Source organism: Protopterus annectens, chromosome 1.part0 (genome assembly GCF_019279795.1).
Source record: "Protopterus annectens isolate FY-2018-M chromosome 1.part0, PAN1.0, whole genome shotgun sequence".
NCBI classification, from domain to species: domain Eukaryota; kingdom Metazoa; phylum Chordata; order Ceratodontiformes; family Protopteridae; genus Protopterus; species Protopterus annectens.
The window spans coordinates 408,773,591-408,800,203 of record NC_056725.1 but is presented as its reverse complement, the minus strand read 5'-3'; the positions used below and the strand labels follow the sequence as shown (position 1 = coordinate 408,800,203).

General features: G+C 38.3%; 1 protein-coding gene across 2 annotated transcripts in view; it reads left to right on the top strand.

The window, feature by feature from the left end:
* Positions 1 to 25,863, top strand: part of LOC122792629 (solute carrier family 22 member 7-like) — a 590,546-nt gene extending 564,683 nt beyond the window's left edge. For both annotated transcript variants that reach the window (XM_044060280.1, XM_044060279.1), the window contains one exon: positions 25,269 to 25,863. In XM_044060280.1, coding sequence (XP_043916215.1) covers positions 25,269 to 25,353 — 85 coding nt within the window. In that variant the 3' untranslated portion in view covers positions 25,354 to 25,863. The remainder of the gene's footprint in view (positions 1 to 25,268) is intronic.
* The last annotated feature ends 750 nt before the right edge of the window (positions 25,864 to 26,613 follow it).

Here is a 26,613-nt window from a genome sequence, read left to right as displayed (position 1 = left end):
TCACTTTTTCCCTTAGAACTGTTCAAACTCTCAAAGTAATCACTCTATTCTCTTTCTAAAGCCCTACACTTGCTCAGCTCTCATAAGGAAACACTAACTAACTAAAGCACTACACCTTCCTTGACTTCTCATATGTATTAGACTCCCGATTGGTCCTTCCTGATCAAGTGAAAAATCAGTTCCCTTCCCTAATCTGATCAGTAAAAAAACAGTTCCCTATACTAATCTGGTATGTCCAAGGGTCAGTTTCAAGGTTACTCTCCAGTCCAGCTGGTGAATCTGAGAATTTTAAGGCAATGTTACAATTGCCTTATGTACACAGACAACCCTCTCCTCCTTCCAACAAACTCTAATACATGTGAGAGATGCAGTTACACAGCCAAACTGGAGGCAGAGCTCTCTCAGCCCAAGACTGGTTCAGTCAGTCAGAAGGAAAAGGTAACCACCCACACCACAAATCCAGTCTCACACAGACTTATTGCATCTGCATACCCAACACATAAACACACAAAAACATACTCGGAGGCTCTAAATAAAAATCTGCCTAAACAGCAAAGACCTCCTAAGCAGATATCCAAGCAACAGCCACCCCTCAACAATACCCACAAATCACATATCTCAAAAAATCAGTGTGCCTCACAGTCACAGCCCTTAAGGCCAAACAACACACCAAATACACTTGTTATAGGGGACTCTATTGTCTGGCACACTGACGTCCCGCTCACCAGACTGAACAAGGAGAAGGTCACTGTAAGCTGCCTGTCAGGTGCCAGGATCCACCACATAACGCAAGCACTCAGGTCACTCCAAATCAAGTACAAGTATGACTCCATTATTGTCCATGCTGGTGTTAATGACCTGAGACGTACCTCCATGGACTACATGAAAAGATACATAGAGGAGCTCTCTGACCATGTAGCCCAGGCTGGTATGACCCTGACCTTGAGTAGCAACTTGCCCTCACAGGAATGATGCCACAGTATAATGACAAAATGATCAGTTTCAACAATTGGCTAAAGTATAAAGGGGATCCAGTGTCTGTCAGCCTGGGATGACATGCTCGACAAGCCACGTTGCTTCGCTAGGGATGGCTTGCACCTGTCACCCTTAGGCTTTCGTATACTGGCCAAGGCTCTTGACACCCCCATAGTGCCTTTTTTAGGCAAGACTCAAAGGACAAACCCACCTCCATAGACAACCCAAAGATAAAAAAACTAAAGGTGATGCTACTCAATGCCAGACGTCTAAACCTCAAGATGCACGCACTCAAGACTCTCCTCAGTATGGAGAAAATCGATGTCTGTGCAGTAACAGAAACCTGGTTCAAGGCTCCTGAGAGCACCCCAGCACTACCAGGTTATAACTCATACCATGAGTTTCGGCCCCAAAACTCGGACCAAAGCACAAAAGGAGGGGGAGTATCTATATTCATCAAAGATACCTGCACCTCCAGGTTAGTGGCACTGCACGAAGCATCGGAAACCATCCATGTGCAACTAACCGCCGGCAAAACTGCCTTTCAGTTTGTAGCTTGCTACAGAACACCCTCCCTATTACAGGAACCCCACTTGGCATTCCTGAGAACACTGGAGAATATGAAGGTCTCTCCAAACACTATGTTATTGGGTGACTTCAACTACCCAAACATTGAAAGGGAAAACTACTCAAGCCCAAACACCCTCGCCCAACGGTTCCTTGAATTTATAAACCCTAATGCAATGGAACAACTGGTCACCACTCCCACAAGAGGGAACAACATATTGGACCTGGTCATCACCAACATGGGGACTCTATGTTCCACACCAGAGGTAAACCCCTCATTGGTAAGATCAGACCATAAACAAATTTCCCTGGACATCCATATCCCGTCCCCACCCCCAGCCAAGGAAATCATTGTAAAGAATTTCTCAAAAGCCAACTCTGCACTTCTCAAGACTGAGGTGGAATCCTTCAAAGCCCCTGGGCCAGAGGATAATACAGCTGAATCCGCAGAATCCTTTACAAATGCATTCTATGAGCACCTGCAGGAATGCATGGATCGTTCTATCCCAAATAAAACCAAGACTCACTCCTCCAAAAACAGGAGACCGGTCTGGTGGACCCCGGCCATAAATAAGCTATACAACAAAAGGAGGAAGCTACTACATGACAGAGTAAAATCCCAAAAAGGGAAGGCATCTCTGATCAGTATTAGCAAGAAACTTCGATCCCTCATAAAATCATCAAAGGCCAGTTTCGAAAGAAAAATTGCCCTAGACACTAAAGATAATCACAAGACCTTCTTTAGTTATGTCAGGAACATGGGCGGAAACTCCCAGATATGCTCTGAATTGTTGCATAACGGTACAAAATATGCCGAACCTACAGACATAGCCAACATCCTGGCAGACAGATTCAGTGCAAACTTCTCCCCCCCTTCCCCCAAAGGAGCAAATGCCTATCCCAACTGAATGTAACCTCCCTGACATCACAGATGCACAGGTGAAAGCTGCCCTCTCCAAAGCAAAAAACACAGCATCTATGGGACCGGACGGTGTCCCAGGCTGTGTCTTACACGAGCTCCAAGAAGAACTGAACCCTCACATTAAGTCACTGTTCAAACTTAGCCTTACTACAAGATATGTACCCAAAGAATGGCGTACAGCTACATTGGTCCCACTCCACAAAGGTGGTGCCACAACGGACCCCGGAAACTATCGCCCCATAAGCCTGACTAGTCTGGTCTGTAAAGCTATGGAGTGTATTATCATGGAACTCATAAACAAAGACATTGGGAGCCTCCAGACGCTGGGCCCTACCCAATTCAGCTTTGTTAAGGGCAGATCTTGCCTCTTAAACCTAGTTGATTTCTTTAAAACAGTTACCAAAGCCATAGATGAGGGCAAGGTAGTCCACACAGCCTACCTGGACCTCGCAAAAGCCTTCGAAACAATATCCCACTCGGGCATCATAAATAAGCTTACCAGCTTAAATATCAACCCCTATATCACAAGATGGGTTGCAAACTGGCTCAGAGATAGAACCCACATGGTCAGAATCGCAGGTGCCATGTCCGAATCCAAACCAGTTACAAGTGGCATCCCACAGGGCTCAGTTCTGGGACCTATCTTGTTCGGTATATACTTCTCTGAGGTTCAGGCTAACACGGGGGGATTATGGCTGACAAAGTTCACAGATGACTGCAAACTGGGGGCCATAATCGAATCTCCAGCTGACACAAGCATCCTCCAAAGGGTCTCACAGAGACGGATGCTTGGTGCCAGAGCCATGGCCTCAAGCTAAATGCTAAAAAGTGCATAGTCATCCCCTTTGGGAAAAATAAGGTGCCCACAAATTACCACATAGGTGGTAATCCATTAAGTACGGAAGAAGTAATTAGAGATTTGGGGACCAACATAGATAGTAATCCCTCCTTTGATAATCACATTGCCAAAGTGGTTAGAAAGACCTTCTATATAGCCCACTTTATCACAAAAGGGTTCGCATCTAGATCAAGAGAGGTCATTGTGCCCCTCTACTCGTCACTCATCAGGCCCATAATTGAATACAATGCCCCTTTTGGGATGTACCTTAACCGACACCTGCAGCAACTGGAGAGACCCCAAAAGTACCTCACCAAGAGGATCATGGGCTACAAACAGATGTCCTATGCAGCTCGACTAAAGAAACTCCAGCTCTACTCAGTTGCTTACCGCCTACTCAGAGGCGATCTATGCCTGACGTACAAAGCCATGTCAAACCCAGAATTAATGGACATGCTCCACCTCAAAAAATCCAAGTCCCTTAGAGCTACACGCTCCAGGGACCTAAACCTCAGCACAATAATAAATAGGACATGCTGGAGGGACAGATTCATTTCCCAGAGGCTCCCCTCACTCTGGAATAGAATCCCAATTCATGTTAGACATAGCCCCTCGCTGACCCTCTTCAAGCGAAATTTGGACGTGTGAATGGGAAATCACAAATTCACCCCTGGGATCTCTCCTCTGTCCCTGCTAGACAGAGGCACAGTAAACTAATCTTAAAAGGGTACCTTCTGTGACCTACTTTACAGAGGCACAGTAGGCTAATCTAATAGGGAGGAGGAAGCCAAATACACTCTGGCTAGGCTTAAAAATGCCCTAGGGCAGATAGCCTAGTATCTACCTATGAACCTATAAACCTATAAACCGATGAGAGTACCTCACTTTATACTTTAACTACAGTTAGTGGTACTGAGAGTACCCCACATTATACTTTAACTACAGTTAGAATGCTTTAACTACAGTTAGTGGTGTACCACATTTCTCATTCTAGTCCAGAGGCATTCAGATCACCTATATAGATACAGCACTTATTTAACTTGCAGGGTTGACCTCCTATTAAACATAGGGCCAATAGTCAACAAGTGAACAGACATTAACTTAGTTACTACTATATTCTAAGCCAAAACAGACACATATTGTTGATTAGCATACATTGAAACCTGCATCTCTCCTATTTTCTCTGAAAACTGTGATAGCCGAGATAACCCTTCAAGCAACAATATATGGACATTTTTTTGTACCAAGTTTCTGTAATGACCACTATGGCAGTGTCATTTTCATTCAAGAATGCTTCCAAAGAACAATGTTATAATTACTATTATTATTATTCATAGCATTACATAAATAAAAGTTTATCTTGGTATTTTTACCCTTTGAAATTACAGAACAATTAGAGCATTTAATAGAATATCTAGTAATACTCAACTAGTCTAATCACTTTTGATCCAATTACTTTATTTCCAGTATGACTCAGATGGATGCCTTCACTTAGGAAAATGTCATGTCATATGCATCTTAATCAGACCAACTTTACTTGCTACCTTTAATACGTTACTGCCACAGTGGTAAGCAGGCAAAGTATTTCAAAGATAACTGTAGCCCTATTATTCTTACAGATACTACTCTTATCTTTCGCGGTGGTGCAGCTGTAGCGTTGTTGCCTCACAGCAAGAGGTTCACCCGTTCGATTCTCGGCTGGAGTGCGGGGAGTGCCTTCTGTGTGGAGTCTGCATGTCCTCCCCGCGGGGTCGGGTGGGTGTTCAAAAGACATGTGTAAATGGGCGTGCCTTCGTTGAAGGATGGATGTCGAGCTGGCACTTCGGCGTTCATGAAAATCTACTGCCAATCATTAGCGGACCGGAATTCCGCTGTGGTGACCCCTAACTGGGAAAAGCCGAAAGACAAACAACAATTCTTACAGATACTACTCTTACAGATGTTTGTTATCTCTTGTACTTCCTACACTTATAATATCTCCCACTTCTTATTAAGAACACTGTAATTCTTCCTTAATGTTCCTCTATTTGAGACCACTCAGGGAACAGGCTTTGATCCAGTCTTTAACTTCCTTGGGTAGATAGCATTTAAGTCCCTTTAATAATGAGTCCCCCATGAAAAGAAACTCATTGCCTTTCAAACAATGCTGGTGCTCACTATTTTGAGCAGGCATATTTGAATCACTGTTATGTATTAGTAAAAAACAGTTTATCACCATCCAATTGACTTTTTTCACTAATTTTCCTCCCTCCAATGCTCCACTGCTTTTTCTTTTTGCCCACTGCTTCACTTTTTATGTACGACTGCCTTCATTGTCTTCATCCCCTTCTTATACATTTCCTGAGCTAAGTTGACCCCATATGCTCTGTATTTAATAGTTCTGGTGATTATAATTACTGGAGGTGTAGTTACATAATACTGCTAATACAATACTTCCCTGATTTGAATTAACAGTTTTTTTTATTTATTTATTTATTTATTTATTTATTTATTTTACATTTGTTGACCGGGCTAGTCTAACTGGAATACAAATCCATTTTCAGTAGAGGCCCGGGGAGAAAAGCTCCAACACAAACACAATATGTATAATAAAAAGTTGTCACAATTCAGAGAAGTATAAAGTAGTTGAAAAGTTCTGAACAGTTACAGCCGTATAGGCTTGATGCAGTTGTCATTACAAGAGTACATAGCTCATGATGAGGAGATATGAAAATCAAAAATAAAATACAAAACAGTTGTTTACTTATAGAAACAGAAAAAAATAGGATAAAAAAGATGTTTATTTATACAAATGTACCATGTGATACAGTGAAATACAAGGTTTATAGGAGACAGCAAGAGGATGTCATTAGTTAGAACATAATAATTTTCGATGCAGAGAGCACATAGGAAATTGAAGAAAGAAGAAAGACAGTTAGTCAGGGTTTGTACAAGGGCATAACCAATGAGTCCTGAGAAATAGTTTTAGTTTCTGTTTAAAAAGTGTTATAGAGGTTAGGGATAGGAGTTCAGAGGGAAGCATGTTCCAGTGTTTGCCTACAGAGTTAGAGAACAAAGAATCTCCAGCTGAGTTATTGGATCTGTTAGTGGTAATAAGTAGCTTATTAGAAGAGCGTAAGTTCTTAAGATTGTTGTAGGGGGTAATGAGAGTAGTCAGTATAGGAGTATAGGTGGGGTAGTGCAGGCTCTTATGGATAATAGCAAGCTGGTGAAATAGTAACTGGTTTTGGAACTCTAGCCATCCTAATTGTTTTAGGTTGTTGCAATGATGTGTTCTAAAAGGAGAACCAGTGGCAGATCTAGCAATACTATGATAGGAGGTAGCAAGTCTGTTGAGGTTGTTTCTTGAGAGATTGGTATATATGGGTGAAGCATAGAGTAGGGTAGAGATTAAATGAGTTCTAGCTATAGCAGTTTTGGCTGAAGGAGTAAAAAAGGGTTTGATTCTATAAAGGCATCCCAGTTTCTTATTTACTGCTTTTATAGTGATGTTAATATGAGTATCGAAGTTTAGGTTATTATCTATGGTTATTCCAAGAAGTTTAGTGGTTGGGTCAGGAGATATAAGAGTCCCGTTTTTGGATATAAGAGTGAACTGAAGAGGGGTTGACCTGCAAGTAGGAGTAAAAAGTAGCAGTTTAGTTTTTTTAGGGTTAAGTAGGAGACATCGGCTTAAAAACCAATGCTCAACTGTATTGAATGCTTTTTGTGTAAGGGACTGTAGCTCAGAAGCAGTATTAGCTGAGCAAATAATGGTGGAGTCGTCTGCATATTGAATGCAGGTTGCATGAGGAATTGCTAGGTGGAGGTCATTAATGAAAATGAAAAATAGCAGTGGGCCTAATATGGAGCCCTGGGGAACACCAAGGGAAATGGGGAGATGAGAAGATAGATTGTTTTCCCATAGTACTGCTTGTTGTCTATTGTCTAAGTAAGATTTAAACCATTTTAAGGCTAGAGCATCAAGAGAAAGAGATTTAAGTATTTCTGTAAGGAGCTGGTGGTTAACCATGTCAAAAGCCTTAGATAAATCAATGAAGACAGAAGAGGAAAGAGTATTATTATTCCGGTTTAAATTTATGCAGTCTGTGAAGGAAAGTAGAGCTGTGGTGGTACTGTGATTATGTCTAAACCCAAGTTGACAGTTGGCCAGTAGGTTATTTTCGATAAGTTGGGTGAGTAGTTGCTTATGGATACATTTTTCCATAATTTTTGCCAGTGGAGAGAGTAGAGCTATTGGTCTATAGTTTGAAATGTCAATGGAGTTTCTGCCTTTATGTAGGGGGATGATGTGTGAGATTTTCCAGATAGATGGGATATTTCCTTCTGTTATTGTTCTGTCTATTAGTATGGAAATGGGGAATGCTATGGCTTTGGCTCCTTTTTGCAGGTATTCTGCAGGTAGTTGGTCAGCAGATGGGGTAGTAGGTTCTAGTTTTTCTAGAAGAGAGCAAATGAAGGAAGTAGGAACAAGTTTTAGCTGAAATGATGGAATTGGGTCAGTCGGTGAGGTGGTTAGATTAGGGGAACTTGGAGATAATTGCTTAGCTAGTGTTTGAATGGCATCTGTAAAGAAAGAATTAAAGGCATTGGCAGTTTGTGTTGGATTCTCATGGCTAGAGTCTTGTGGGCTAGGAGTAATAGACTGGCCTGGGTGTAGGAGTTTGTTGATGCTGGACCAAAATTTTTGTGGATTCCTTTGGTGAGTTTGTTGTAGTTGGATATAAAAGTTTTTTTTCTCTAAGAGGACAGCTTTTTTAGTAGTATTTCTCAGTTGTCTAAAGGTTTGGTGGTCTTTTGAATTCCTAGTAGTGTGCCATTTTGCCCAAGATTTGTTTCTAAGGAGGATTTTCTGTCTAGTAGCTGTAGTGAGCCATGGGGCTGGTTTAGCCTTATTTCTAATAGAGCGTACTGGGGCATGATGGTCAAGGATGGCTAAGAATGCAGAATTAAAGTAGTCAACTGCTTCATCTAAAGGGAGTATTTTTAGTGGTGACCAAATGCAGTGTTTGAGTTCTAGCTGGAAAAGTTCAGGGTTAAAGATTTTTTTAGTCAGTATTGTCTGATAGGAATTTGGGTGAGGTATGCTAGTTTTGTGTCTGATGATATATGTGAGTGAGTGGTCACTCAGATCATCAGGAGGGTGCCTGCTTTGTATGTGTGATGTGGAGAGTTTATAAGAATCCAGTCTAATGTGGTTTCCTTGTTGTTGGTTTTATTAATTCTTGTAGGGGAGGTGATGGCTTGTGAGAAGCCATAAAGATTAATATGGGTGGTGGGATGAGGGGTACTACAGGACTTCCAATTTATGTTAAAGTCTCCAAGGACTAAAGTTTCTTGTGGAAGATTAGTTGATAGCCAAATGAGAATACTTTCAAGGGTGTTAATGTTATTTCCAGGGGGAAGGTAAATACAAGCAATGTCTATGGATTTGAATTTGTTGACTTGAAGTTTAGTGACAAGGATTTCAGCATTATTAAATATAGGTTGGTTTATGTTTGAAGTGGCAACTTGTAGATTATTTCTATAGAGGACTGCAACACCCCCTCCCTTTTTGTTAATACGGTCTAATCTGAGGATACTGTAGCCAGGCGGGGTAATTTCATTGTCATTAATGGAAGGTTTAAGCCATGTTTCAGATAAACATAAGATGTCAAATTGGTAGAGTTGTAATAGGGCATGAATATGGGTAATCTTGTTGTTGATGCTACGAATGTTAAGATGTGCTAAAGAGAGGGAGTTTGGAGGTTTAATAGGAGTATGTATATTAGTTATGTTAGAGTTACCTAGTTCAGTGGCAGGAATATTGTTTGGGCCGGGGTTAGGATGAATGTCTTCATCTAGCAGGGCTAGGTGGAGTATTCTATATATCGGGTTGTTAAATTTACAGAAATAATAAAGTAGTTTTCTTGTTTGTAGGTTACTATACTTTATATGAGTTTCTAGATAAGGTTGGCTTAATGATGTCATCCATTTGACTCTCCTGTTCTTTAAATTACAGTTGCACTCTGTTCATTGCACATCATTTAAGTAGATACTTACATTTTTGTAAATATCTCCAAAATCTTCATATACGTTCTGATCCTTTGTGATCAACTTACAGGTTATGTATTGCTTTAACACCCTTTAACCGATCAAGCCAGAGAGGCAAATGTTAGCAAAGTTCTTGAGAGTAGCTATACCACTTATTTTGATGGCATTATAAGGTCCACTACTGTCAGTTAGTTCTGATGCATGAGGAAGTTCCCTGTTTGTCCATATTGTTCTCACTGTCTAACATAATGAAGCTCAAAGCAGATTTCTGCACCTTCATGGTACTGCAGTGATGCATGACAACTCATAGCTTTTAGCTACTTGCTCTGACTGAAAGAGTTATGCCTTTAGGGATCAGAGTACAATTAACAGGATCCCATATAGAAGTGCAAGCTTCCCTTATTAATATTCAATACACTGCCTTCACTTAAAAAGAGTGAAACTGAGTGCTACACTTTCCCCTTTGCCCCTAGGAATTCTACAGTGTGAAGAGTTATGACAGTTCAAGATAACTGAATGATACCACGCTTTAAAACAAAATAAGCTATGTTGTCCAAATACACAACTTATTTCAATCAATCAGTACTATTCCTTATTCCAGTTCTTTACAGAGAGCCATAAATGGTGTTTGCCATTCACTCCCATCCCAGCTCCTTCAATGCCCATGCTGCCACTCAGTCCTGAGTCATCTGGGTCATAACTTGGCTTTTACCTCGCTATGCCATGAAGTTATAAAGGATTATTCTCAGTACATGATTACCCACTGTGTAAGGCATTCAGTGTCAGATGCAAAAGATATGTACTCACTACAGCAATTAAACTGTAAGGAAGTGTTCTGCAGTGGGTTCATATTACCCTCTCATCTTCCATCTGTGTTTGGATGGCATTTCCATCTTGTGGCTACAAAAGGATTTCCCATAAGTTGTGAAAGTATGCAACATATCATATTTCATTTTTATTTCCTGTCTTGCAGATTGAGTTTGTTCAAAAAAAAAAAACTGAGGCTTATACTGAGAGGCCCTGAGGTGAGATGCTATCCTAGCCAGGGGATTGATGCCATGCACCATTATGAGACATTTACCTGTAACTGCAGGGATGAGAAAGACAATATGCACTAAGCTGGAGTCAGGATAAGAGGAAATCCCAGCAGTTATCCCACTGCAGAAAGTTTTATCTCAGTAAACATGGTGAGCACATAACTGTTATTTTGGTTATATTCCAAACTCTAATTATATTACCAGATATGCACACTGTTATGTATGAAGCCTCAATATGGAGTATAAAACTGCCACAACTAATTAATTTGACAATAGCTACTCATATGCAATATGCACAAATAAATTATGCCTCCCCATTAAATGAACCAATGATGTAATTTTCAAAATCATTATTAAATGCATTAATTGAGTGGTTTAAATTTAAAAAAGAAATATTAATTTCCAGTAACAATAGCATTATACATATGTTATTCATAGATTCTTTGAATATAATTATAGGCTGGAGAAAGTCAGCTTTTAAGACATTCTGATCCATTATTTCACAATTCTCAAAGGAACATCAGATTCATTCATACCAGCTGAGTGCATCTTATGCATGGGCTGGAAACGTATTGTGAATTTACAGGTGTTGATGTGCTTGGCACACTGAGACCAAGTTACATTTTGCAGTAAGGTGCAACAGGGACAACTGCTGATGGTTACCCCTGTATACATTATGGTCTTCACAAACAGTAACCCCAATAACAGAATTTCCGTATGTGTAGCCATCACCAAAGCTTTGGTAATGGAATAACAGAGTGAAATTAAATTTTATGGAAATGCATTGCACTACTCAGGAAGAAGTATAAATGATCTAAAGGAAAACATCATTGATTTAATCAACACGGAGAGCTGTAACACAATAGGGAAAGAGAAAGTGATTACAAAGAGTGAATAAGACCGAAATTGTTTGACAACTAATAAAACAGATGAACACTCTAATGGAGATCATTAACAGAAATTCACATGAGTTAACAGAAATAGACAGAAAACACTACTGTGCAGCTAAACAAGCACTACATAAAGTGCAGAGTGACAAAGGAAAGGAGGGGAAAAGTAGAATATGTTACTATGGAAACGCTGAATAGTATCAACTATAGAACAAGTAAGACAAGACTAATCAATACAAGAAGAATATTGAAGACTAAATAAATCATCTTAGAAAGGTGGATGTGCTAAAAACAATGCAGAACATCAAAACAGACCAGGATTAATCTTATGCCATCTCTAGTAATAAATTAAAAACTACAGCATAAACTGCAAAATTAAGAATGTATATAGAAAATATAAAGAATTTAACTACAAAACAAGCAATCCACTGATAACCCCAAAACATTTTATAGAGATTTGGGAAAGAAGGCAACGGCAACAGTAACACCAAGAAAAAAAGGAAGAAATCAATACAATTTCAAGGAACATTTCTGACGTGGAGCATAATAAAGACGATTTTATGATTAAAAGAGAAGCAGAAAACGGCGAGAAGTGCTAAAGTGGAGGCTATAATATGGTATAAATTAACAACCAGAGAAATTAAGAAAGGCTCCTAACTAGTAAACCCCAGACCAAGGTGCAATACCCACTTCCTGGCTAATAGTATTAATATGTTTGTACATTGATTTATCCCTGAGTTAATGTTATTTATCTGCACATCCAAAACAGACACTAACCTGATTAACAAAGGGAAAGACCATACTCGTTCTTAACAGTGATCCTGCAAGCCACCCTAAGAACTATAAACCAATAACTTGCTTTCCAACAACATATAAATTATACAACAAAACTGATACCAATTGAGCTTTCAGCCATTTAAATAAAATGCAGTCATGGCAATAAAAGAGAAAGGTAATAAAGCACAATAGTACAAAACATAAGGGTCATCTATTGTTTACCAAACTCATAATAGAGAGCTGTAAAAAGCTATGAACTTAAGTTTTGAATGGATAAATTACAAAAAAAAAGAAGAAAAAAAAAAACATTTGACTGCATTCCACATTCCAGATGTTTGACATACACCCTACATGGATACGTTTTGTAGCATTCACTAAAATGCATGAGAATACATTACAGCTGGGTCATCAGAAAACGCTAATCACTATCCTAAGGATACAAATCCAAAGACCCATATTCCATAGTGATTATTTGTCACCACTGCTGTTTTGCACTGCCCTTAACCTAATAAGTTATTTACTTACTAGACAAAACTATGAATCCAACTTGATTATCAAAAAACATATCTCATATGACATCTCATTTACTTTTCATGGATTGTTTAACATAGTCTAGCTTAGGAGGCAAGGAACTGAAAGTGCAACAGCAATTTGATATCAGGCAGTATGAAAAGGACATTTGGTCTTGATAAATGAGTGAAAGCTAAATGTACAGCAAGAAAACTGAAAAAGTTAAAAAACTATCAACTTGAGAGAGGGATGTGATATAAAAGAACTTAAACAAGAGGGGGTATATAAATATCTGGGAATAAATGAAAGTTCATCAAGATAGCATGATCACATCATAACAAAGCTTAGTAAGAAGCATTTTAAAAGATTAAACCTAACATTAAAAATGTCCTTGAGATCCTGGAATAAAGTTCAAACTATATATCAGGGTGCTTTTTTGTTCTTACTTTTGGTGTGACTGACTGGCCCCAGAAAGTGTTACATCAGCTGGACAGGAAAACAAGAAAACAGTCTCATGTTTATCAAATGATATATCAAACCAAGGCATGATACTGTTTTATATTCCTTCGTCTAAAGTAAGTATGGACCTCACTGAAACTGACTAGATTATATATATATATATATATATATATATATATATATATATATATATATATATACAGAGAGAGAGAGAGAGGGGGGCAGCTTTCTCCTTTGTCAGAGCTTCATCAGATCTAAGTTATACATAGCAGTGACAAGTACTATATACTTTTATATTTGCTTATAAAGTGCTATTTACAATGAAGGCTTTACTCCAAGAGCACTTAGATCATATTCAATGACAGTGATTGGAACAGTGGTACATTCATAGCTTGCAACTTTATTGTGGCTGGTGCTGTTAGATAGTCAATAATCTTATAGGTTCATAGGTTCATAGGTGTTTACTAAGCTAATGACCACAAGGGCCTTTTTAAGCCTAGCCATGCATCCCAAATATCTGACAAGTTCAGATACCCTTGATAAGTATAAGCATGAGATGAACCATTTATAGGTTACTTGTTTGCATCAGAGACATAGGTCCCAAACCAGGGATGAATGTCTGATTTCCCATCTAATTGTCCAAGTTGCACTTGAATTGGATTAGGGAGAAACTCTGCTTCAGATGGATGGGGAGCCTGTTCCATAGATGGGGTAGTCTCTGGGATACATACCAATCTCTCCAGCAGGACCTATTTATGTCACAGGCAAGGTTTAAGTCATTAGAATGGGTAATTCTGGTACTGTTTTTTTGTGGATATGCAGGAGGTCCATCAGAGTGGGATCTGACAATGCCCTGTATGCCAGGCATAGCTCTCCCCTCAAAATCCTGTAGGAGACAGAATACAGGGATAAGGCCTTGAGGTTGTCTGCATAGGACATATTACTTATCCCCTGTATTCTTTTAGTGAGGAACCTCTGTGTATGTTCCAATTGTTGATATGTCTGGTTAGGTATATACCAAAGGGGGCATTATGCTCAATGATAGGTCTGATAAATGCCAAATACAGTGGAACAATGACTTCCTTGGACTTAGATGCCATACTTTTGTTTATAAGTTGTGCAACAGAATGATTTCCTCAACACTATAGACACATGATGATCAAAGGCTAGATTACTATCTATGTGTGTCCCTAAGTCCCTGACTACTGGGACAACTCTAAGGGGTGTATTGTCAATATGATAGTTACCAGGGATGGATAACTTCCCAAAGGATACTATTATACATTTCTTGGCATTTAGTTTTAGTCCATCACTCTCATACCAGTTATTTGTCTGTGTCAGCCCCTCCTGCAGAACATTTGTGTCAGTGTGAGATTCAATGACAGCTCCTAATTTGCAATCATCTGCAAATTTAGACAACCAGAGACCACTGGCATTGGCCTTGACTACTGAGAAGTAAACACCAAAAAGAGTGGTCCAAGGACCGATTCCGGAGGGACTCCACTTGTGACTGGCCTCTTTATAGAGGTGGACTCCCCAAGTCTAACTTCCTGGGTCCTGTCTGTGAGCCAGTTGGCTATCCACCATGTGACATACGGGTTTGTACCTAACCTCTTGAGTTTGTCAACAATGCCCATTGTGTCAAATGCCTTGGCCAGGTCAAGGTAGGCAGTATAAACAATTTTGCCCTCATCCACTGCTTTGGTGACCTTCTCTAAGAAGTCCACCAGATTGAGTAGGCATGATCTGCCCTTGACAAAACCAAACTGGGTTGAGTCCAGTGTCTGGAGGTTTATTATAGCTCTGTTGATCATCTCCATGATAATTCTTTCCATGGCTTTACATATAAGACTAGTGAGACTTATGCTTCTGTAGTTTACAGGGTCTCTAGGTGGCCTACCTTTATGCAGAGGGATGACTGTTGACTTTCTCCATTCATGAGGCATGAAGCCTGTTTTGAGGCTACAGTTAAATAATAATTGCAGAGGCCCTGATAGGACATGTTTCATGGTATTTAGAAGGCATCCTGGGATATTGTCTGGTCCCGCCCTGATAGGACATGTTTCATGGTATTTAGAAGGCATCCTGGGATATTGTCTGGTCCCATTGATGCAGTATTCTTGGTCTTAAAGAGAGCATTAAGGACCTGTTCCCTAGTGATAGAAGGGGGAGTTTTATTTGATGGTATTTCCTGAGGGAAGGTTGAGGGGGAGATAGGAGGAAAGTTGGAGCTGAATTTATCAGCCAGGAGATTTGCTATATCATCTGGCTCAGTATAGGTGGCTCCATTTACAATGAGCTCTGCACACAATTGTGTATTACCTTTGAGGTTGCAGACATAGCTAAAGAATGCTTTGTGGTTGTCCTTGGCCTGGGAGGCTAAACGTACCTCAAATCTGGCTTTGGTAGACTTTATTTGTCCTCTGAGTTGTTTGTTTAGTTTAATGAGAGTGCTTTTATCCTAATGGGTGCTGCACCTCCTAATTTTTGCCATGATTTACTTCCTCCTATTCCACCAGGGTGGCTTGTTTTTTTGAGTTAGTTCTGTAATTCTTCCTGGTGGGTACAGCTGCCTCTATGCAGCTAGTAACATGCTTGTACAGGGTTTCTGTGAAAGTTCTGCATAGACAGAAGTGTTCTCAGAGTTTATAGAGGCTTGAAATTTTGCCAGGTACTCAATTAATAACAGGAGGAGAGCCTTAGAATAGTTCCTGAATATTTCCGGTTTAGCTGGGGGGGTTCAGGTTTTACTTTTACTTCAAAGGAGACCATTTTATGGTCTGACCTTACCAGGGAAGGCATTACAGTAGGGGATGTGCAGCTCTCTACCATATTAGTGAGGACCAGATCCAGTATGGTTGCACCCCTGGTTGGTGTATTGACTATCTGGTCCAGGGAGTTTGTGTTTACAAAATCCAGGAATCTCTGTGCATGTACGTTTGATGTTGTATAGGATTCCCAGTTAATAGTGGAGTAATTAAAGTCACCCATGACTATGGTCTTGAGTTGGATGATTTGTGTTTCTAATAAGTTTAAATACATGGTATGGGTTTCCTGGGTCATAGAGGGGGACCTATAGCTTGCAAGGAAGTGGTATTGGATTTTACCTATGATGATTTGAACATGGAGCAGCTCAAGTACATTGTCCTGTTTGAAAGCCTTGAAATATATTTATTTTTGATGTAAATAGAGACACCTCCACCTTTATTCCCTGCCTGTGAAGTAGCTGGTCTAAATGTGTGGAAGGCATTACAACTTTGCACTGTTGGTGTGCTGTCCATGTCTTTAAACCACGTCTCTGAGACCACACATACATCAGTATTCTCTAGGGTAAAGAGAGCTTCCAGGGAGTGGAGGTTTTGTTTAGGCTCCTAGCATTGAGCAGTAATACTTTCAGATTTTCTTGGTTTTGATTTGCTATGTCAGAAGTACTTTCAGTTTGGCATTGCCTAAAAAAGGCACTATGGGGGAAGACAATGTTTTAGCTAATATTTGAAAGCCTAGAGTGTAGAGGCGCAGACCATCCCTGGCAAAGCAGCATGGTATGTTGACCATCTCCTTCCATACTGACTAATATTTCACCTCAAGTAAATAAAGGAGCAATTTGTAACAGAAAACGAATATGTTCTATCCACACCAACAAGTTTTATTCAAACACAAGTTTTCTACTTTTACATTAATGCTGTAATTCTACAAATACGTTTTCATCTCCTAGAGACTTCCTCAGATGTATTGTAAATGCATACCTAGTACAATTCACTCCCTCTATATCCTGTCCTTAATTGATGCTCTAATTCTATTGGCAAATTAATCATTACAGTTTCAAATAGTTCAACACAGTTACAAGCATCCTAAAAACTTTTAATCTTTTAATAAATATTCTAAAACTATACCAACACATATAAAACATACTCTCTATCACACTATTCACCTAATATTAATACATGTGTAAATATTTACTTCCTACATTCTAAAATGTTTAAGTAATCAACTCTAAAAAAACTTTAAATTCACATTAAAATTAAACTAATAGCGTCATCTTGTGGTTAAAAAATATATTACATATTTCAAATACTTGGCAAGCAAACTTAAATATGGTCATTTAAACAGTAATCACAAACCTACCACACCCAACCCAAACATCTTCATATCATCATTATACTTGTTTTTTGTGTTTTTCTTTAAAAAAACAATAATAAAATTCCTTAAAAACTTTAACATTGACCTTCAATTAAAAACACTATAACTTAGCAGCCCTTAGTTTTAAAACAGGGGCCAGGGAGACTGCATCATTCATACCTGGAAATCTTGTTGCTTCTAGTAGTAGCTGCCAAAGTAATTCTTTATATTCTATAGATGTCTCCCAATATTTCACCTCCTTAAAATGACACCAGAAACTAAGCCAATTGTTAAAGTCAATCATCTTTTGTTCATATTGTGGCATCATCCTTGGAGAAAGTAAAATGCTGCTCAATGCTAGGTTCATACCAGCTTGAGTCACTTATTCTGAGAACTCTATGATGTCTCTCTTCATATAGTCTAAAGAGGTACGTCTCAGGTCATTTACTCCCACATGGACTATGACTGAGTCATATTGGTAATTGTGGTCCAATGACCTGAGTGTATGTGTAATGTAGCAGATCCTAGCCCTGATAAGCAACTGACTGTAACTTTCTCCTTATTCAGCCTGGTGAGAGGGACATCAGTGTGCCTCACAATGGAGTCTCCAATGACTAGAATGTCGGATTGTGTGGTGACTTAATTATGGGCTTAGAGGTAGAGGCTCCATGAGATGTAGCTGTATGAGTCAATGTGGGTGTTGTTTTGAAAGAGTGCATTTGGGGCTGCTGAGGGTATTTCTTATGTGTACTTTGTTTAGAAGGTCTTTGTGGTTTAGGAAGGTTACATGTAAGTGTCTCAGTATATGTGGGTCTATATGTCTGCTTTGAATTGTGTGTGATGGGTGCAGCATATGAAATACTGACAACCTTACTGACATTAGGAGACTTTTATGTGAGACCTTTGCCTCCAGTGACATTGTGGAAATACATCTCTCTCATACCGTATCAGTTTATTTGAGAATTTCTACATTGCCGCAGGATGCCCATATCCACCAAGCTGGTAACGGAGACAGTAGGAATGTTCATATCCATGGCAACAGACCCTTTTTTATTGATTAGACTGCTGAAGTAGGAATATCAGTCACTGTCAGGATTATCCAGTTTGCAACTATGTGGACAGTGCATTTCACTGCAAACTAGTTTTCCTGTGTTTAACTAGATATTGGAGAAATTTCAATTCTGCTTTTACAGGAAAAATGTCACTCAAGGTGTCTGAGTCTGTACAGAGCATTGCCAAACAATGAATATAAGCACAGATTCCAAGCTGTCACCTATAAAGCAGTTATTAGGCTTTCTGGTGATCAACAGCCTCCAAGAAATAATGTCCCTGTACTCCTTCTCTCACCAGGAGAAAACAGGAGCACTAATCCCAAGATGGCTACTTAGAGGCAGAATGTGGGCTGTCCAATAACTGGTGGTCTTGCAATAGATGCTTAATAATCCACAAAGAACAGAAACAAACTGATAAAAAGTCCAGAAGCACTATAGCAGAAAACGGCAATACAAATTGTTGTAAAAACTTGAGGACGAATTTTACAATAGATGCTTAATGGTAACATTTTAAAAAATGGTGTATCCTAAACACTATAGTGTGCACTAAACAGTTAGATATTAAAGTGAGTAACTTAAGTTCTACCTGTCTAAAATGTTAAGTTTAGGTGGACAGCCACTATTTTTAAATGAGCAAGATAGATTGAAAGGGGTGGGCACTTTTGTATTCTGGTACGATGGAATACAGTAGTATGGCCAATAAATTTAAATAGTTGAAGGGGAGTGATTTCACAAAATGATAATTTAGTGCTTACTCACACAAGCCAGTAAAAGCAGAGAGGAAATAAAATATATTGTGAAATTAACATAAGGCAACAAGAAAGATAGTAGTGTTTAAGAACACAACAGTAACAGGGTGGGACAGTGGGAAAAATTTATGTCTGACTCACAAGAGACAGAGCTGTAGTCTCTTTTCAAGTTTTAATATGCAGTTAAAAGCAGAATACAAGTAAACCAGATTGTAAAGTAAACAAATCACATTGTACAAACTAGAAGAAATAAAAAGCAAACTAACCTCTCTTGTTTTAATTAAAAGCAATTCCAGCTTGAATCCTTTTTTTTTTTCATTTTTAATAAGAATGCAAAGTGATCTTTGACATGGATCGTGTGTAAGACGTTGTGACAATGGCCTATTTTAGCAATTCATATGCCAGTATCAAGAGCAGTTGTTCCTGTACAACTAGTTTTCCCATTTTTTTTTTGCTTTGTTCTTCCTTAAGGAAAGTGTGCACTACTATATTCAACTAAACATTGAAGTCGACTTGACCATACTGCCATGCTAGTACAGGAATGTTGTGGTGATGCTACTTTAATAGTGACAGAAAAAGAATTCCACTTCATCTCCTGAAGACATTAGTTTTCAAAGTACAAGTCCAGTGAAAAAAATATAGCTCACATTGCATAAACTCAAGTACTTTGATACTGATATTACAAGTACTTAGACTTGTGCAAAATACAAGCATGTGCAACAGTCTCATAAGATAATTTTTTTCAGAACAAGCCCATCACACTCCCCAATCTTTATTATTCTCACTCAGATGACACTGCATCTTAGCGTACGAGTGGTCACTGGCAGGTGGTGTAAATACTGTCTTGCTCTTTTTCAAGGATGCTGCAAGAATAGCCACCAAGTAAATAGACACATACAAGAAAAAACACCTCACTCATATATCTCTATCAAAGACAATACATGCAACTGACAACTCAAGCTATCTTGTTTGAGCAAAATTATATGAGTTCTTGTAATCTAAACGACTGACTATAAGCCCAGAAAAGAGATACCATTTTTGGAGAAAAGCATCCATTTTTATCACCAATGTAATGTCAACTCGGTAGGCTAACCACCAGTTAAAGAAAGCAGACATAGTATAAGTTGGCAGCCCCATATATTCTAATGGGCATATAGGCCTTCAGATGGCTTATACCAAATGATAATTGCATTTCTGAAGTAGCCTGACACGTCTTAGGAAAATAATTCAGACAACAAATAACAGATAAATATTGGCTTTTATTTCTAATGTTATAACAGCAGAACACTTTTATAATATTCTGAATTATGCTCTAGCCCTTTTTAAAATTTTTTATTTTTTTTAAACACCTTTAAACGCCTTTATTGAATTATCACTTGTGACGTAGCACATTTACATTCATATAAAAGTAATCAAACTCTATTAATAAGTTAAAATTAACAAACATAATGCTTCGCCTACATTGTGGTGTATCATATAACCTAAGTAACATTACAAATATTTTTCAATTCCTGCCCCCTTTTTTAAACAAGAAATATCTTTATTAATCCATCACTTACAGCATAAGCAATCATACATTTATATAAATGAAAACTAACAACATGGACACACTCCCAGTTGCAAACATTATACATCACTCATAATCCACCCAATTGTTTTCAGTCAAACATTACATAGCTCATTTAAGTCCTGCCTTCTTTTAAACCTCATTCATTCCTTGTACGTATGCATTGTTCCACAATTCCCATTTTTCTTATGCAGTTTGTTTTTACCTTTTTCTAAAGATCTCAGTTCCAGTTGTTTTATCTCTGTTACTATATTCACTACTGCTAACATAGTTGGTTTACATTTTGATTTCCATTTTCTAGTAATTGCTTTTTTGGCAGCCAAAATAATTAGAGACAGCAAGGCCTTACCATATCTGGGCAATTCTGATTCTGTATCATAGCTCAGAAAAATCATCTCCCTCATCATACTAATCTGCCCACCCAGCATCTTCAACAGTGCATACTGCAGGGAATCCTTAAAGTCTGCCAACTCACTGCCCTCCCAGAAAATATGTTCCCAATTACCTCTTTCTTCCCCATCACACCTTCAACATTTGCTATCTATCTGAGGAAAACTTCTCTGGAATCTACTTGCCCTGAGAAAAGGAAACGTTTGTATAGCTGTTCTAAACTGAATTGAATGACATTTGCAAAAGGTTTACTCTGAAACTGCAATAATAATAAAGTAACGATTCTGAAACACAAAATGAGGTATATCTGGGATGTCATTCACAAAGTATCACAAAGCAATAGGTTCATCCCTTCTCAACACAAAATGTCTCAGTATAATGTGCCCTTTATGAAAATGCATGCCTTTTTTAACATTCAAGAAGTCACATAAACAATTTACAAATAAAAGTGTTGATTATGTTTCACACAAAGATTTCCCTTCCAGACCAGACTGACACGACCATACTGACCCAGATACGCCAGGTGGATAATTATCTAACTTTGAACAACTGAGAACAGTGTTAGTCACTGTTATATACAGCCCTCCTCCAAGAATGCTCTCTTGCATTACAGATGTTTGACCATGGTTAAATTAAATTAATTCTGCCCAAAACACACACACACACACACACACACACACACACACACACACACACACACACACACACACACACACACACACACACACACACACACACACACACACACACACACACACATGCACACTGAAGTTGTGGCACATTGGATATGTGTTTGGCTCTTACTTGTCGTAACATCTGCTGACATTGGTTCATATTCCATCTCTACATATATGGCATATTCAAGCATGTGGGATGGATTGATAGCTGTAACTATGAATGTAGATGATGATGTTAGGGCATATGGATCAACTGTTAAGATGTTTGTGGCCTTATAACACAGGGGTTAGAGCACTGGTCTAGTAAACCAAGGGTCTTAAGTTCAAATCTTATCAAGACCTCCACTTGTCTTGTAAAATGTGTAAGCTAGTTTATGTACATGGGGTTGAAATAATGGCTAATATTCTCACTTCACATTCACAAGGTACAGGGTTTGATTCTCACCTTTGGGAGAAATTGGCTATGTTTGAAATGGCCCAAAAGGGCAGTTAGCCATAAACAAAACATGGGAGTACTTTTTATAGAAAAAAAAAGATCATTATGCATGCTGCTGACACTATGGCATGCAGTCTCCAAAAGAGAAACCTACAGTTGCACCCACTATATTCCTTGCTGCTTATCCATACCAACTCGTTAACATCCTGCAATACCAGAGAAAATGCATATTTCCCCACTCTGCTATTACAGTGATCACACACCGGCACATTCAACTAAATGGAGTCAACAATACAGCTGTTGATCATACAGTCAATGATTTTGTAGAAAAACTTGTTTAAATATGTATGTGTGTATATATATATATATATATATATATATATATATATATATATATATATATACATATATATACGGGTCTACTTTCATTAATCACATTTACATTTACCTGAGCCACCAAAAATTGAACTGACTTCACCAAACGCTTAGTAATGTGAAGCAACAGATCACTGATATTTTTTCTAAGGGAAATGAACCACATGGCCTCCAGTGAAACCCCCCCTAACTAAATATACCAACACTAAGATTGCACTACGCTACACTGGGGAAATGGGCAAAGTTCAGCCTGGTGGCCAAGTGGTTCATTTCCCTTAGAAAAAATACTAGCGATCCGTTGATTCTTAATAAATGAAGTTGTTTTACATTTTTCAAATTCGAGTAAGTGTAATTTCAATTAAACAAGGTAGACCCATATATATTTATATATGTAATATATGTGTGTGTGTGTGTGTGTGTGTGTGTGTGTGTGTGTGTGTGTGTGTGTGTGTGTGTGTGTGTGTGTGTGTGTGTGTGTGTGTGTGTGTGTATATGTATATATATATATATATATATATATATATATATATACATACACACACACACACACACACACACACACACACACACACATATATATATATATATACACACACACACACACACACACACACACACACACACACACACACACACACACACACACACACACACACACACACACACACACACACACATATATATATATATATATATATATATATATATATATATATATGCACACACACATATAAGAATCCAGCTTTGCTGGGGTTTTCTTTTAGCTTTTTTTTTAAATGGCTTATCTCTGTGACTTTTTTATTCTTTGGTTTGGCTGTTATTTGAAATATTTTGTAGTCACTCTAATATTACAGACAACAGGCTTCTTTTTAAACTCTGTTTCTAAAGTATGGCTAAGCAGTGCCCTTATGCTGTACTGATGAGTTTAGAAAAAGTCTGAACAGCATCATCTTCAGCTAGTGGGGTTTGGCTTTATTGGCTTGAATGCACCAGTACAGACTTAAAACAAGTAAACAAAAGAGTTACGCATATTCAGAAGCCATGCTGCTTAAACAATGGTATATCATTAAAGGTCATTTACATATTTCCTGCACTATAGGAGGTTTAATGTATTACACAGTGAAGACTGTAGATATGCTTGGTCTTTCCTGCAGTTTTTAGTAAATGGTTTGTCTTTGTCCCTGTGACCTTTTTTACCTTTTGATAGGGAGGTGTGTGTGTGTGTGTGTGTGTGTGTGTGTATGTGTGTGTGTGTGTGTGTGTGTGTGTGTGTGTGTGTGTGTGTGTGTGTGTGTGTGTGTGTGTGTGTGTGTGTATGTGTGTGTGTGTGTGTGACACTGCACCAGTTAAGTATAACTGGCGGTTAGTGTTACTCAGGCTCAAACCTTATACCTTAGGTACAAGGAGAAAGAGCCTGATTTCCCTACCCATACCACCACTTTTGTTCAATGTTTGAAATGTTTGGCTCATGCCTTTGGTCTGTTCCTCTTAAAATTTGTGGTTTTCTAGCAGATTAGTGAGAACTGAATTCACTAAATCACGATAGCCATTTAAGTTTCAGTCTTCCTATCTTTCAGGAAATGCATGGTAATTTGGTAATACAAAACATTTTATTCTAGCAACTTTCCAAGATTGTACAAGCAATGTTTAAAAATTTGTCCCTGGTTACTGGACTTTTGTCCTCCAGATTTCTTGTGCTGCAAAGTTGAAAGAGAGAGTTGAATGTCGAGTAGATTTTACAAGCAGCTGAGAACATCAGGGAAACAGAAGTTTAGTGTTGCTTATGCCAAGTCTGCTTGCATTGTTAATAGCACAATGGGTAGCATATTTGTTTTTGATGTAGAAGGCTGTGAGTTCTCCCCCCACAGTATGTAGATGGATTGCTGATATTTCTGTACTGTGTTGTGTTTTTAAATGCTGTGAATGCTGTAGTCCTGAGAATGTCCACCTTTGAAGGAGATACCTAGTAACTATGAACCTGTTGGTTAACTAGTGCAATGCAAGCTTGACTGGAATTAAATCATCATCATCATCAACACCCCCACTTTTTTTTTCTGATTTTCTACATGGGGCCTCCTGTTGCTTGTCAGCTTTCAACACCTCATTCGATTCAATGCAGTTCATTTTAATTTTATAAAAGACAATTGTATTTTAGTTTCACACAAGTTCAAAGTTTGATGCACGTTCAAATGTTTAAATAAAACGAATTCTGGTTATATTTTGTGTTTAATATTTTATCTATTCTTCAATTTGTGTTTGAATGATGGTGTCCCACAATTGCATTGGAGTGGGTGGGGTTACATAATTACATATGCAAAGTTTATGTTATTCAGCGTACAGATTTGTACCTATTTTTCATGGGCCTTTGTCCAGATTTTTGATGTTTCCAGGTTGAGATGTATGAATTGTGTGTGTGTGTGTGTGTGTGTGTGTGTGTGTGTGTGTGTGTGTGTGTGTGTGTGTGTGTGTGTGTGTGTGTGTGTGTATGCCTGTGTCTCTGTGTGTCCGTGTGTTTGTCCATGCTTAATTGGAGATTCCTTTGCAATGTAGATGCATGGACTGGTACTGATCGTAGGACACAATGTTTGATTCAGAGATGCAATAATAAATTGTGTCTCTGTGCAGCTTTAGTTTGTCTCTAAAATGAGACCATTGTTGTTGCATTAATTGGCAGTGCAGAGTTAGCTAGAGTGGTGCTTTTCACTCTGAATCCTAGGGATAAGGTAATGCTGACACCCAGCCTCTCATTCAAGGCATACCTAGTGTTCATCTTGCAGTTGTAGATAAATAACACTTTCTAAAAATTCAGCATTTGTTTATAAAACAGATTATACTTTTAATTATGCACATACATTTCTTAATTGTAATTCATGTTGTCTTTTTCTGCTTCTTCAGAATGAAAGCTGCTAATGGCCTTCTTCAGCATGAGACAGAGCTCCAGTTAATGCCTGTACACCAAAATGGAGAACTAGCAAAATGAACTAGAAAACCACTTTACCTCCTCCATTTGATATGAACAATGAAAAAATGACCAAAAGAAAGCATTTTTATTTTCTAAACCTTTCACTTTTAGCAGATCTCTGGTTTACCATTGTTAGTTTAAAAAGAAAATTAAAGAATATTCAAGTGAAACAGTAAATCATTGCTCTTAGTTTTATTTTAGATTATTCATGCTAAAACATTTGTGGCTCAGAGAAAATGGAGAAAAACAATCTAGTTATTGACAAAGTGACTCGAGTGGTTGGTAAAAATCCAAGAGGAAAATTGATATATCAGTTTGCAGCCTAAGAGATATAGTTCCATGACTCCTACTGTTTCATTTCTTCTGAATCCTCACTTTGCCTTATGTGTACCTATGCAGTTTTGAACTACTGTACAACTGTTGACACTGTCTTTTTTGGAAGGCTCTTAGCTATATAAATTTCATTCTCTGCAAAAACAAATACTTTCTCACCTTACTTTTGAGTCCTTCACATTATTTCAAATTACGTCCCCTTAGTTTTGTACGTCTGTTATTATTGCCTGATGTTGTATATATATATATATATATATATATATATATATATATATATTTAAAGATCATGTGCAAAGATTTTGTAACCATTTCTTTTTGCTGTAATTATGCCTTCATTATGTAAAGATGATAAAATCAATAGATTTTATTTTAGTTTCTTCATTAGAGCTATGCTTACTATGTATGTCTTTTATTATCTCATTGTAGACAACTATTAGTGTTACATCTATGTTACTATACTGAATACCAATTTTCCTGTTTTTTTCAATAAACACAGCAAACCAAATGATATTTGATGACCTTTATTAAACTTCCATAATCATAACTTTATTGACTAATCCTAGTATAAACATCCATATAACTGTTATTAATCACAGCATAAACATCCATATAACAGTTAGCTACAGCAGCATGACCTCACTCACCCTGAGCAAATAAGCAGCATCCTTACTTCGGATCTCTTATTTACTTATCAAGCAGGGTCCCATCACTCAGTTTCATTTCCCTCTTATTGAATTAAACATCCAACCAAATGCATAGAGTCCTTACCTCCACTCACTTGTTTAACTTACCAAGCAGTGTCAAACTGCTCACTTTCCTTTCCCAACTCATTGAAATGAGCATCCAACACCAGAGGGGGGAACAAAAGAAGGACAGGCCTGCCCCTCCTCTCTGCCCACCAGCCTGACCAGGCTGTTCCCCTCCTTCCTACCAAAACTTCCCAGA